This window comes from Macadamia integrifolia, chromosome 1, assembly GCF_013358625.1.
Source record: "Macadamia integrifolia cultivar HAES 741 chromosome 1, SCU_Mint_v3, whole genome shotgun sequence".
NCBI lineage: Eukaryota > Viridiplantae > Streptophyta > Magnoliopsida > Proteales > Proteaceae > Macadamia > Macadamia integrifolia.
The window spans coordinates 10,910,700-10,926,402 of record NC_056557.1 but is presented as its reverse complement, the minus strand read 5'-3'; the positions used below and the strand labels follow the sequence as shown (position 1 = coordinate 10,926,402).

General features: G+C 38.7%; 1 protein-coding gene across 3 annotated transcripts in view; it reads right to left on the bottom strand.

Moving 5' to 3' along the window:
- Positions 1–15,703, bottom strand: part of LOC122079431 (mediator of RNA polymerase II transcription subunit 23) — a 76,335-nt gene that overhangs the window by 23,128 nt on the left and 37,504 nt on the right. For all 3 annotated transcript variants that reach the window (XM_042645906.1, XM_042645916.1, XM_042645896.1), the window contains 2 exons: positions 8,231–8,508; positions 5,793–5,876 (listed from right to left, as the gene is read on the bottom strand). In XM_042645906.1, the coding sequence (XP_042501840.1) occupies positions 5,793–5,876; positions 8,231–8,508 (362 nt within the window). The remainder of the gene's footprint in view (positions 1–5,792; positions 5,877–8,230; positions 8,509–15,703) is intronic.

Genomic DNA, 15,703 nt, shown 5'->3' with positions numbered 1-15,703 from the left:
AACTGGAGCATCCGAAGGCTTCTATTGAACATGGTCATGGCACCTCAAGCGACTTTCTCATAGCTTATCCTGAATTGGAGCTACTCCCAACTCAGCCCTAATGTGGTCATTTTTCACTTTGTGCTTCCAAGATTTTTAAACATCAATCTCAATGTCCTCTTCTCCGCTACATTTAGTTTATATGCCGCTTCTTAACTGCCCAATATTCCACCCCATACATCATAGCCGGCTGTATGACAGTAGTATAAAATTTTCCTCTAAGCTTTTAAAGGAATACGCCAATCGTACAAACTCTCAAAACGCACCTCTCCTCTTCAACCAACCTATTTTAATTCTCTGAGCAACATCATCCTCTATATCACCTTCTTCATTTATGATTGAGCCCAGATGCCTAAAATAATCATTCTGTGGAATATCACTCTCATCAATATTCACCACCTCATTAATTTTCTAGTCTAACTAAAGTTACTTACCATATACTCTGTCTTTGTTTTACTTATCTCAAAACATTTTGATTCTAAGATTGATCTCCATAGCTCAAACTTAGCATTAATATCTGCTTTTGTCTCATCTACCAACACAATATCAACTTAAAACATACACCAAGGAATCTCATCTTAGATGTTTATGGTTAAAACTTAAAACATCCATGATGAGCGCAAACAGATAAGGGCCTAAGGATGATCTTTAATGTAGCCCAATTGTAATTGGGAATTCACTACCTTGACACCTCACGTTCTTAAGCTAGTCACCATATCTTTAATTATGTTTACCTATTTACTTGGAACCCTTCGCTTGTTAAGAATATACCATATTAGATCTCTAGGGACTGTCGTTGGATTTTTCTAGGTCAATAAATTCCATATGGAGATCCTTCTTGCCCTTTGCACATCTTTCCATGAGCCACGTAAGTAAATAGGTTCAATCGTGGATTTAATTGGTTGGTTATTTGAAATAGTTTCTATTCTCAGGTGGGTTTCTATAACCTTCTCCCCGTAATTTCAAAGTATGGCTCATAAATCCCATATTAGAAAATTCTAGGACCTGGATGCCTTCATATAATAGTTGGTCCCCTCCACCTATTAGCTTAAGATTTTGGACTAGAGCTTCAACATGTTTTCAAAGCCATTAAGCTCATTACGCTAATAATACATTTTGTATACAGTTACCCGAAAGAGGAGCCACACATGCCACGTGTACTGCCATTCAAAAGAGGGGCAACACGTGGGGGGAATGTTGAAAACAAATCCCATGTTAGAAACCTCTTGGAACTTGGATGCCTCTTATACCAATTGAGCCCCTCCACCCAAGCTATTGGGTTGGATAATTTAACACAATAAATGTGGGCCAAAATATTGAGATGCATTAAAAAAGTAATCTAACAAGTGCCCTGGCTATCTACTGGTGACAGAAATAACATGAATGCGTAGAGATTACTTACTATGTGCCCCTGCAGAAAAACACAAAGCATAGTTGTTACGGTGCCAAGGTGAACCAAGACGAACCAAGGTGCTGGAACGCCAAAGTGCTTAGGCAACAAGTCAAAGTGTTATTTTTTAATTTCCCTCTTTCCTAACATTATTTAGTATGCTACACATACCTTGTATCATAAGAAATCAATATTAAGCCACATCAAGGTGATGGATTCTTTCTAATAGGGAATGGAACTGGATTAATATGACCTTCTCCGAGCCCACCATCTGTGACACTGTTAGCAATTGGCTTTTTGTGCTACTATCAATCACCTTTGGATGGAACGTAACATCCATAGATGGACTTCCAAATCTCGTTCTCCGGATAAGATTTGGAAAGCTATCTTCTTTGATGTCAAATCCAAATCCTCTTCCCTTCAGAATCGGCCAGTCCCCAAAAATTCTCACATCATTTCCTCCTGGAACCTCCATCTTGACTTCCTCCATCCCACTTGACGTCATCCTGGGCTTTGTCTTCTCCCCCCCCCCTTATTTTTTTTCTGGTGGTCCTTGTTATGGATTTTAGTTTTTGCTTTTCTCCTTTGTTTTAGCTGCTATTGTTTTGCTGTTGTTTTTGTTTTGTGCAAGGCTCTCGGCTCTAGCCTCTTCATTGGCCTCAGCCTTTTCCCCCCCTTTTTCCCTTGTATATTCTTCTTCGCTTGGAAATGAATTATTTATTCCTCAAAAAAAAAAAAAAAAAAAAAAGAAATCCACCTTTGCTGCCTTCCTCTAAAAAGGATGCGAATCATCTAGATTAATTCATCCTCTTAGTTGGGCTGTGGTTTGTTTCCCCAATAAAGAAGGGGTCTGGGCCTCAAACAACTGCGCGGGAATTTTAAAGCTTATCTAGAAAAGCACTTGGGTGGATTGGGTTTATTCTTATATGATTAAGCAGGACTCCTTTCGGTCAATGAGTGTTCCATCTGATTCCTCCTGGCCGAGGCGCAAGATCTTCTCCCTCAGAACCATTGCTGCTAGATCTATTTCCTCTTGTATTGGGGATGGCTCCTCCACCTTTCTTTGGCTTGGCCCTTGGCATCCTATAGAAATCCTTCTAATGTCCTCAGTGCTCGAAGCATCTACAATTCTGGGCTTCCAAGGCAAGCTATGGTTGTAGATATCTTATCCTCAGGATCATGGACTCCTTCGACCCCTTCCTCTTTCCAGATAGCCGAGATTTGAAATAGCTTGCCTGCTCCCCCCACTGCCGGTCAATCAAGTACATGAGTAGACTGCCTGCTTTCTTAGTTATCAAATGGTCTTGCCTGCTGATCCTGAAAAGTGGCTTTCTCCATATCATATCATAAGATAAGTCAGAAAGATTCTTAGCCTACCGGTGACCAACTTTCAAAAAGCACCTTTGGGCGGAGGTTTCTCGATCTACTATTTTACTTACTTTTTTAAAGAAAGACAAAAGTTCTTTATATATAAATACACCATTTTCAGTCGAAGAATACAATCCTTCGGATCCACTCCACAAATGGGCTCTTCAATGCTAAGGCTGCTTGGGATCTAATGGGATTGCTTGGGAATCCAACCCCTTGGCACAGGCTCATTTGGTTTAAGCATCATATTCCTTGGCAGTTGGCAACGCTTCACGGCTTGGAGAGTCTTCTGAAAATGCCTCCTTATGCAAGCTTTCCTCATCAAGAGAAGGATCCCCGTCTCCCCAGTTTACTATCTATGCGGGTCTAAGCCGGAAGATATTGAGCATCTCTTCTTTGTCTGCCCTGCCTCATCTTCTATTTGGAAATTAGTCCTCTTGATGTAGATAAGTTACTTAATGGGCTTATTTTATTGGAAATAAGCCTTAGGTTGAGTTATGTATGTGTTGGGCCTTTGATCCCATAGGTTTTCTTTGTAATGTGCCTAAAATATTAGTAGAAAGTAGGAAAACGAGGTTTTTAATTCATCAGTTTAGTTCGAGTCCTGTTTTGAGTATATTTCCTTTGTTATTTCAGTTTCCTAGTCAGTTTACGTTTCCCAATTAGTTAAGAATTGGGTTAGACCTTTCTTTTTTAATGTTTGAGTCAGTTTTGAGTCTTCTATATAAGTTTGTAAGGGGCTACAACACTGAACACGAATTTGATTGAATAAAAAAAAAAAAAGGCTTTGTGATGGAAAATTGTGAGATGCAGTGCTGTGAGAGACAACTTGGGTGAGATGCCCATGGGTGAGATGACCTAAGGAAAAGTGAAATACTCAACCCAACCTATTCCCCTACTCCCATTCTTCCCTTCATTCTCTATTTTCTGTTTTATTCATTCTATTGGTCCCTGGATTTGATTTTTATTGAATTTAGTAAAGATCCTACCTGGGATTGAATCACTTGTGACCCAATCTTACATTACCTCTCCAAATGCTGGCTGTCGAGAAGAAGAATCCTTTATTTCCATAGGGAGTGGATATGGATGGATGTGACATTCCAAGGGAAGACCATTTGTGACCTGAAGGCCAAGGCTTCTTTTGTGCTACTATCAACCAAATTTGGATGGATAGAAATCATGGGAAATGTACCTCCACCTCTCGGCCTCTCGGATAGATTTGGAGCTCCATATTCTTTGACGTTAACGCTAAGATCTCTAAAGTTGCTACCACTTGTTCCCCATCCCCTAGAAATTGCCATATTGTAGCTTCCTGAGAGCTTCCCAGACTCCCAGTTTTGTACTTAGGATCCGGACTCTTCTTGAGATATAGGGTTTTTGTTTACATGAGACGTTTTGTATTAGGTATAGCACAAAAACAACTTTCCAACAAGTCTAAGATTTCTTAAATCTGAGTTGTAATGACAAATTTACAATCCGATCAAATTAATTTTAAAATATACGAATGTTGTTAAAATCGCATAAATGAAAATAATTTTATGAATATCAAAACAAAAGATTAATTTACCGGACTTTTGGTTTTTAGAAATGTTTTTAATTTACCGGACTTTTGGCTTTTAGAAATGTTTTACCATGATAAGATTTATTAAATTTTCAGAATTGAAAAAAGCCCCAGCATTTGAAAGTTTAAATGTCTCCCCTACAACCAAAAATCCAGTTTTTATTCTTGGAATGGGGGGTTGACCATTATCATACTTTTGGAATTTGATTTTTAAACTATTTCTATTAGATTCAAATAGGGGGCATTTCCTTATTTATGAATAATATATTAAGTAAATGAAATAGCAATATAAAAACATTTAGTTTAAAATTCTGCAGCTATGTTTTCCTTTAGATAAAAATATTAAACTAAAAGTGATAAAGCTGTGGAATAACTCCTAGACACAGATTACATTCCTAAACTAAACACGACAAAAATCTAAAAAAAAAATGTAATTATAGTAGCAAAACGGACACACTATGAACTTTAGACAATGTATTGCCGAAAAATAGCAAGGGCTGTCCAGCTATGACCAATGGGCTGCTTGGATATGCCGCACTAAGCCCATCAGATATCCAACCATCAGGCATCAGCCCATAAAAAGGGGGGGGGGTGTCAAGATGCCCACATTGAGCTCTATGTTTGAAGCCAAAATCAATCAATCAGAGGGCCACATAGGATGCAAATGCTGATTTATAGCACCTAGTAACTTTTTCCAATTCTGGTTGTGTCATTCAACATATGAGTAGGAATTGTCAGTAGTCCACCTAGCCAAGCTAAACCTACCTTCTATAACCTGCTCAAACCCAGTTTGCCTAATATTTGAGCAGAATGGTGGGATTAGATGCCAGCCCATTGTTCATTGAACTGGCCATAATTTTCCTTTCTGGCTGGCATCATTGTGTTGAATCTTCCTACTTAAAAGCTTAAGCTCATAGGTGCAGACACCTCCCATGTGTAAAGGCCCCACTCCAAGGTCCCGATTTACCAATGTGGGATCCCTCACGTATTACCCCTCTTTAGGTTGCTCAATCACGTGGAAGTTACCTAGGAGGACCGAGTAATGGTGCTTTGATACCATGATGAAGCTTCCTACTTAAAAGCTTAAGCTATTAGGTGGAGATGGCCCTAGGATATATGAATCCAAGGTCCCAGACTTAACCGATGTGGGACTGTTTTAAATACCTCGCACTTCTTCTATTTACAGATTTCAAATTCTTATTTGAATGTTAACAAATACTAAGTTATCTAAACCATGCAACCAACTTAGGCCATGAGTTTCTTGGTCACCCATTTCTGCCATCCAGGTTGACTGAGTAGGTTCATACCATGTTATACCAGAAAGAAAAGAAAAAAAAAAAAAAAAAACCCTTTTTTCACATTAATATGTTATACCATTTTATATGCTACATTTTATAAAAGAAGAGCTACTCCAAAAGAAGGCAATGGAATTACAGTGAAATGTGGACGAAATATCGAGTGGGGTGCAATCAGAAGCAACCGAGAATATGTTTCAACCATTGCAAGGCTAGGGATGACCTGCACATGTTAAAAGCATATATTAAGAATAGTGGAAAAACCCAATAAACCTCTCAATACAGAAAGAGAACATTACAGAAGTATTCACGCAAAAGTAACTTACAGAAATATTATTAATATGTTGCTGCTATGAAACTCAGTTACAGGGAACAAGATACAAGTGATAGAAACCCATAACTCGATGCCAAAAGCCGATTTGTGGTTCCATACTGTTCTTTCCACCCTATATTGGATGAATGAATGGGTCTGATATGGGACTATCATATGCAGATAAACCAAAAGATATTTAATTAAATTTTTTTTTTATATGTTCAGGTTTTCACCGAGGAAAAGAATGAACCTGTGTACTGTTACTACTGTACAAGGCCCAACAAAGTAACAGTAATTAAACAAAATACAACTTACATCGTCTTCTAATATCAAGAACCCATTTTTCTATATTATCTACAAGATTTAGCCTACCAAAATAAATTTGCTAAATAATGCAACAGAGAAGTTGTGGAATCCTTGCTGTGTAAAACACCAACAAATTAGAAATAGGGAGGAAACAGAGCTTCAGTGGCTACTGCAATAACACAAAAAAGGTAGGCAGAAAAATCAGATCTGTCTTTCAGTTCGATACACCCTTACAATACCTTAAACCCTACTAATTATTGGATTGAAATAACCCAAATAATAACTCATACTGAGGGATAAAACTGACATGACAAAAGATAAAAAATATTTAGAAGTCCAGCAATAAGCTATTGTATTGAACTCAAGTAGACACTAGCCTAAATGATACTAGCAAACATGGTAATAATGGAACTCTTTTCTAAGCTAGTTAGTATCCATTGATTTCTGTCATTCTGGTTCCTATAGGACTATAAGACACCAAATATATATATGTGTGTGTGTGTGTGTGTGTGTGTGTGTGTGTGAGAGAGAGAGAGAGAGAGAGAGAGAGAGAGAGAGAAATAAGATGTCGAATCTGTAACTAGCAGACATGCTGCCTTTCTTGAATTTTTTGCTACTACTACTTGCAAATTGCTCTGCTCTATCCACAGTTTGAAATTTTGTTGGAGTAAACCGCAATTTTGTGACTTATTTCAGTTTCAACATGGCACAAGATAAAATAAAATAAGATTCATAAGGCATTCCAAGTTGACTGAAACTTACATATTTAAGTCGAAATTTTGTAAGGTTTCGGCAACTGCATTTCGTTTCACCAAAACATTGCAGAGCCCTCTTAGCCCATATTTCATTTGAAATGGGTACTGTTTCGATCCATTTTGAACTGATATCAACAGGTTTTGACTCCAGACTTGGTTTTTTTTTTTTTTTTTTTTTTTTGGGCTTAATTTTGGCCATTCCACCTGCAATTTTTGGTGGAACAACTTGTTAGAAGCTTGTACAAGTCATCTATAACTAACATTTGGTGGATTTGAGGGAGTTTTCTTGATGATTCACAGTTTGAGGTAATACCCTTTTTCCCTAAAGTAATTTCTTTGCAAAAAATAGGGTAAATATGTATTTTTTGGGCTTCAAGTTTTTATACGTTAGATTGCATTAACCGATCTACAACGTCACGGAGTCAAATTTAATTTTCTGGTTCAAAAAAAATATTTTCTTTCAACAAATTTGAAAAAAAAAAAAAATAGTGTTAAAGCTTGGTGGTTGGTGCTCAATTTTTGAAATATTATTAATACTTGCAGTTAATACTCATTGGTTATGCTTCATAGGCATGTTTGCATCAACTTCCTGACCCGTTGATACATATCCGAGGTTGGGGTACCTAGAGTATGTTGACAATGTGACCTATTAGGCTGTCGTGATGAACTTTGAGCATTTCTTCAGCCATACCATGACATAGCCTTCATTTTGTGATCAAGCTGGAGGAATGGTTTTCGTCAGCGGCAACAATCTTCCTCATTTTTGGAGCCCCCCCCCCCAGAACTTTGTAGTAGTGACATATAGTACAAGACTGGGAAGTAGGGCAAGGGCCTTTCGCTTATTTACACCTTTGATGTGGGTTGACTACCGTACACTCATGATGTAATATTTTGAAATTTAATAGTATTCAAAGAATTTAATAGTTTGGAAACAACATTACTTGATGAATATAAGGCCGATCATTTTGCTAACTTTGGGAGTTTGGATAATGCACAGTTCCCTCTCATCTCTCTCATCAGAGTAATAAAAACTAAAAGAACAGTTAATAGTTAATACAAAGCATTGACATAATAAACATTGAAAGTTTCAACTAGCCACAATATCAAGTATCTTTCAACTAGCCACAATATCAAGTATCTTTTATTTTCTATTACAGAAGAAATATCTCATCAACAAAAAACGCTGAAGTCACTTTTGAGTACCTGACCAGCAAATAAGGATTCTTCAATTTGATATGCCAGTTTCAAACATAAATTGATTGAAAGGCCAGATAACAAGGACATTGGCAATGGATTTGTTTCCCGCATTATCATTACCCTCTCACCACCTTGCACATTAGATCCTGGCAACAGTTCTTGGACTCCAGCCATCAACCAATTTATCAGAGCATCACAAGCAGGCTGGGCCATGGTATGTGAAAGAACCCAAAACATCCCAATCGATCTATCATCCATATTCATATAATCCAGCATACGCTCTCCTAAAACAGAAACTAAGTGTCAACAACAGTGATACGTAAATTTCATTTGACAGCAGAAGGCCAGTACCAGTAAGGTGATTTAGCAGACATATTGAGGATCAGCATGGATACATTGGAAAATTCGGCAAACACATGGGTACAAACAGAAATCTCTAACATAGGCCAAAAAGCAATGTTATTAAGCATAATAAACCATTACTGAAGAACATTTACTGATATCCAATAACTAATACATGCAATAGGAAGCTAGAAAACAAATCTTAGCACAAACGTCAGTGCATGGAATCTGAATAATAAGGCATATGATTCAAAGGTTTGATCAGAGTTATATGTAAGTCACATCATTTCTAGGTTCTAAATACAATCCTAGGTGTAGAATTCCAGTCTAACTCCCAAGTGTGATCATCCATAATAATTTATTTTTTTACTGAGAAAAATAATAACTAGTAAAATAGGAACAACAATCATTTCAATAATCTTGATGTATTTTAACTATTTTTCCTTTATTGTAAATTCATAATTAAAAATATATGCACAGAGTCTAATTGTTTCATGTTACCTTCAAATATCCCATCTTACCCCTCCCGACAATACGTGACTTTCTATATTAATATAGAGAATAACTCTGATAAAATTTTACTGTTGTATCTAGCATACTAAGTTGTCAATATGGATAAGCAAGCAACCTAATCTGGACAGTTTTCAAAATTTCTAAGAATGAGCCAAACAGAATCCACTAGATGAATATTGGGAAAATGGTGTACACACCCCCACTCGCCTGCAACCCACCTGCTCTCTCTTTTCTACAATGTCTCCCCCTCTCCCCTGCCCCATCCTGATTTTCCACTACATCGATCAGTGCTGAAGGTCCAGCTTGTCTTCCCAATGTCTTTGCTAGTTGCCACAAAGCATTCACCACCCACAGAAAAGAGTAAAGCAACGAATTAAGATTAGTTTTCTGAGACACAGACCAGAACTACTGCTGCAGTAAAGAACCCCATTAATTATTTAATCGTCACCCTCAGTCCTTAGAGACCATATATGTAAGAAAGTATTTGCTCTCTCCAATTACAGAATTTTCAATCATATAAAATCCTGATTAAATTCAGTGGGAAGAGGAAGAAAGAAGAAAGAAAAAAAATGAGAAACATTTTCCTCAAAGATCTGACCTATGAAATCATATTCACCGCAGTTTAGGGACATCAGAACCATGCTGCCTTGGCCATGTTCACAATAGAACAGCGCATGAATGGACGATTAAATCTCTTCCTCACAAATTGCTAGTTTGGAATTCTTATATGAATATGCTAGTCGAAAACTCCCTGAGATTTTGCCGAAATATCACTAGTCTCAACACGACTGAAACAAAATCATGGTTGAAACATGGAAACAACATTATTTTGCTCAAAATAGTCGCCAAAATTTTGATGCGTCTCGTATTGTTTCGCCGAAATGTTGCATTGACCCTTTTATAAACGCACCATTTCGCAAGTTCAGGTCGAAATGAGCAATTTAAGAGAAAGAGATTACCATTGCTGCTTACTGGTGGAAAACACTACTAGGGGACCCCATATCACTCCAAACTCCAAAGACTGTCATTTTCTGCTTACAGGTGAAGATCTACACACATTCAACATATCCAAGTAACTCGGACACCAGCGGCCATTCTACAACCTCAAGGAGTTGTATTATTTTTCTGCTTATAATTTTTTTATTTTTCTGGTTTTAAAAATATGTTTCCCTACAAAAAAAGTCAAAAAAGTATGTGTTAAGTTTGTCTCGAATTCTTGACCCGTTTTGAAGATCTGTGATGGAAGCAAAGGGGTTGGGCCGGATCGACTCCGACCCGATGGGTCGACCCACGATTTGGAATCCATATAATGTACTGTTGTCTTGTTGAGAAAGTCATTGTATTTTGGGGGTTTTTCGAGCCAGGGTTTTTAGGGTGAGTTTTCTAGCCGCTGCTTGGGTGTAATCTCTCTTTTGCATAGTGAAACATCTTCTTCTTCGCCCGAGGACGTAGCACACCACCCTGGTGTGTGAACCTCGTTAAATCTCTGCCTCATGCGGATCTATTGTCTCTTTATTTTTTGTATTTCTTGGTGTTTGATCTAACAGTTTGGTTAACATAGACTGATGGGGCACAATTATATATATGTTAATCAGCATTGTCAAACTATGGCCTCACGATATCGGAAATTATTTTCTGCCAATAAATAACTATTTTAACTTTAAAAAAATAAAGAAAAAAAAAACATTTAGAAAAAAAGGAAAATATTCAGTTTTGGTTTGAAAAATTATGAAAGTAATTTTAGCATGCTTTGAAGCGCATATGATGCTTGTTACGTTGTACCATATTGGCTTTTGTATCAGGCCAATATTTTATTTAAAAAAATTATGGAAAATAATTTTTAAGTAAGAAAAAAATATATATAAGGGTTAGGGGAAAAACTATAAGTAGCTACATAGTTGTTTCAGTGGTCTCAATTTATGTGTCTCGATTAATAATGGCTTCTTTTCTTTATGCAATAGTATGGAGGTGAGATAATTGCTGATAAAGGAGGTGATGAGGAAGGCGAGAGGAGAGGAGGTAGGGGAGGTGAAATGGGAGGAGGTAGGGGACATGATAGGAGTGGTAACAGGAGAAGTGATAGGAGTGGTGATAATGGTGGTGATAGGGGAGACATTGCATGGAAGCGCAGCGTGTCGATCAATGGTGACGAGAGAAAACATAGTGTAACCATTGTCACAAGAACATTATGGGTGGTAGGGCAACAATACATTTGGTTGGGAATGCCAAAGGGTGGCTATATGCCCCATGGTACTTGTGGATATTTCTAGGGCATAGCTACACAGGAGGGGAGGGAATCGGAGGAAGGCATACAACGAGAAGGTGAGGATAGAGTTTGAGGAGGTAGTTAATGCGACCCAACCTCCTTAGGGGGATGATGATGGTAGTGATATGACAGTGATGACCTTGTGTATGTGCCTGATGGCGTACAGACAGAGGCAGAGGCAAGATAATTTTGTGGGCACAAGTGAGGAGTAGAGCCACTTTTCATAAGAAGTAGGATAGACTGAGATACTAGGGGAGGAGCAACTAAGCAAGTCTATCTAAAGAAGTGGAAGTGGATCTGCACAGCCACAAAGGATGAGACAACCTGTGTTGCCCTTTAAGAGATCACAAAGCATGACGGCTGCTCCACTTCCACCTATAGTAGTACCACCATGAGTAGATACCGTTCTAGGGCAGGATCCTAGCAGGTACAAGAAAAAGGAAACAAGCAACGTAAACTGAAGGGGATGTTGGGTAATGTGAGGTAATGCTTGGAATGGCTGCATCTAAAATGGTTGTTATTCCATAGCATCCCCACCACTACGGGCCACTATTATCATATAATGCTTGATGTGGTTGCTAAGGCTAGCCAAGGGGTAAAAGGGCCCACCGCATATGAGGTGATGAATGTGTATTTGCCTAAGAAAAAACAGGAGCTGCAGACTATATAGATGACCTAAGAGTCATGTGGGCCAGTTACAGGATCACTATCAAGTGCGATGGTTGGAGAGGGGCCACATGAAAGCCCATCAACTTTATGGTCTACTATGATAGGAAGACAACTTTCCTAAAATTTATCAATGCATCCAAGGAGAAAAAGGATGTAAACTACGTCTACAAGTTGTTGAAGGAGGTAGTTTAGGAGGTGGGAATAGAGAACATTGTCCAGATTGTGAAGGACAACGGAAGCAACTACAAGAAGGTTGGTCAAAAAATAACAGTAAGTACCGACCCTTCTGGACCCCTTACACAGCACATCGCATTGACATGATGCTGAAGGATATGGGGAAGTCAAAAATGGTGCAACGTGTAGTTGAGAGAGCAAGGAAGGTGAGCACTATTGTATACAACCATGGGTTTTCATTGAACCTTCTAAGAGAGAAGTGTGAGGGGGACTTGATCAGTCCCAGCCTCACAAGATTGGCCACAGACTCCGTCGCACTGAAAAGTTTTGAGGCGAAGAAGGCAGGACTCAATCTATGTTTGCCTCTGAGTAGTGGCTTGAGGGGAGGGAGTCCGGATCCACTAGTGGTAGTGCAACACAACAACCATTTTATTTGAGGAGTTTTGGCACCAACCGAGTATGATGGTGAAAGTTTTGGCCCCAATTGTCCATGTTCTGAAGATGGTGGACTCCGCTTTCAAGCCCACCATGCCACACCTGGATATGACTATGGATATGATAAAGGACCACGTCTACAATGCGATGCCATATGGTAGCAAGATCTTTTTGAAGATTATCAAGGACTGCTGGGATCTTCAACTTATTCATCCAATGCATAAGGCTGGTAAGTATCACATTGCACTTTTTTATTTTTAGATTGCATTTCTATACAATCTATACATTGACAATATCTACAAGTCAATTTTCAGCATACTATCTAAACAATAAGTATCAACACAGCCATAGACTTGGGATGAATCCAGACGTTATAGAAGTAAAGAAGCAAGTGATTGCCAAGTTGGAGCCAAGTAGTACACTATAGTCTATTTGCAACAATGAGGAGAGTTTTAGAGTTCATTAGGAATATAATAAGTAATTACTCCTAACAGGTTGCTAAGGTTAACAGTTTTCCGATTGGGTATTGTTAAATAACGATTAGTGTGCCGCATAGGCACGTTGGGGCTTTTCTCCCTCCACCGACTCGAATTAGAGTGGGGCGGCTGGATGGGGGTATACTTGTAAATACTTTATATTTTCTATTTTGTACTCTTATCATGACTCTATCATGATTATATATTATAAATAGGAGACTTGTGTGATCAGTTCAAAGACACACAAGCATTCTCCCATTCTTCCTGTTAACAAGGTATTAGAGCCTAATTTCGTATGTAGGTTTTCAATTTCAAGCCACTTCTCCTTCAAGAATTGCAGACCTTCACCTTCCCTTCCATCACCTTTGTTAGCCTCCATCTTATCCTACCTTTGTCCCAATAACCTACCATAGGGCAGCACTAATGAGGTGATTCCTATGAATCCAGAGGCTGTCCTATACCCAACCTCATTGTGACGGCCCGAAAATACAGCAAGTACCAAACCTGCCTGGGAGATCGGTGAAGTGTCTCCACCAAGAATACGGTAAGTATCAGAGGGTTTGGGAGATCAATGGGGGTGTACAAACTTTAGTCCCTTATTGCCTAGAGAGAGATTATTAGGCTAATTAATAACTTCTAGCCTCCTTAACATGACACAACGCGTTTTAAAGACTTGAGGCCCATGAGCCAAAGAAGACAATATTGTGCAAGATTAATGGAACTGGGGCGCTCCAAATGGGACCAGAGCAGACTCCAACAACATATGGGGCCACAGCGGGGACACTGTACCGAAAGGGGAGAAGTTGTGACACTCAAGAATACAAGTACTAGACCCACCTGGGAGATCGCTGAGGTGTCCCTACCAAGAATACGGCAAATACTAGGGGGTTTGAGAGATCGGTGAGAGTATACAAACTTTAGTCCCACATCGCCTAGGGAGAGATTACTGGACTAGTTAATAACCTCTAGCCTCCTTAACATGGCACAACGCGTTTTAAAGCCTTGAGGCCCACGGGCCAAAGAGGACAATATTGTGCAAGGTTAATGGGGCCAGGCGTTACACTCATGAACTAAAACACCAAAAACCTTTGCAAGAAAATTTGGGTTTTCACCCTCTGGGATTTTTTATTTTTCTATTTTATGGAGTGTGGTTTCTTCGTCTTTAAGGAACACACCTCTACCTCTTGAAGATCAAGTACAGCTACCTGGAAGGGCTCATCATTATTTGCAAGATTAAGATCTATATAAATCGATTTTGTGCAAAAAAAGGGGTTTTCTTCCAAAACCCTAACAAAATCGATTTTTGGGACTCCCTCCTCAAAATTGGCTGAATTTTTTAGGAGATCATCAGCACCATTATAAAGGAGATTGACCAAAATTGTGGCCCCATATGCTAAGTCTCTGTATCATATCTCCCCTCTTCTTTGATAATTGCTCAACTCAATAGTTCTTCATCAAACCTAATATTATTTGGAGTATCTCACTACCCTTACTGGGAAATTCGACTCAAGTATAGTCACTTTCTGACGGTTGATTTTGAAGATCTGGTATTTCTCTCTCATGGTCGACTTTTTATTAGTTCAATCATGTCTGAAATAACTACTGTGACCTCTGGGTCAGATAGACAAAGTTGTATTGACTACATATGTGACACCAAGAATACGGCAAGTACCGGACCTGCTTGGAAGATCGGTGAGGTGTCCCCACAAAAAATACAGTAAGTACTAGGAGATTTGACAGAATGGTGAAGGTGTGCAAACTTTAGTCCCACATCGCCTAGGGAGAGAATACTGGGCTAGTTAATAACCTCTAGCCTCCTTAATATGGCACAATGCGTTTTAAAGCCTTGAGGCCTATGGGCCAAGGAGGACAATATTATATAAGGTTAATGGGCTGGGTCGTTACAACATGCCTTTTGGGACTAGCTCTCTAAAATTGGATGGAACTAATTACCTTGTTTGGTCCAGATCTACATATCTTACCATTGCTAATAGAGGTCTCACTGGACACATTACAGGGAAATTTAAGAAACCCTCTGATGAGGGTAACCCTCAGAATAAATGGGTCAATAATGACTCCTTGGTAATGGCTTACTTGATTGGTTCTATTTATCAATCTATTTCTCGAGGATTTTTGCTATTAGATATTGCTTCTCAGATTTGGGCTGCTGCCAAGGAAACTTATGGGCAATTAAGGAATGATGCTTAGGTATTTGATCTTCGCAAAAAGGTTTGTACCACTACCCAGCAGGAACTCTCTGTGTCCAAATATTTTGCAGAACTTCGAATTATATGGTATGAATTGGACCACTTTGTAGATTATCATCCCAAAAATTTTAAAGACAGTACTGCTTACACCAAACATGTGAACAAAATTAGGGTGTATAATTTCTTAGCAGGTTTGAATGTCGAGTATGATCAGATTCTTGTTCAGATACTTAGCAAATCTCCCTTCCCTACTCTAGAACAATCCTCAGTTATGGACTTATGGTTTATACGAAGGAATGTTGTCGTAACTCTATGCTATATACTCGTACTACTGAAAAGTCAACCCTACAGACTGGACCTATTACTACCTCTGAGGGAGCAAATCGAACTGGTGATA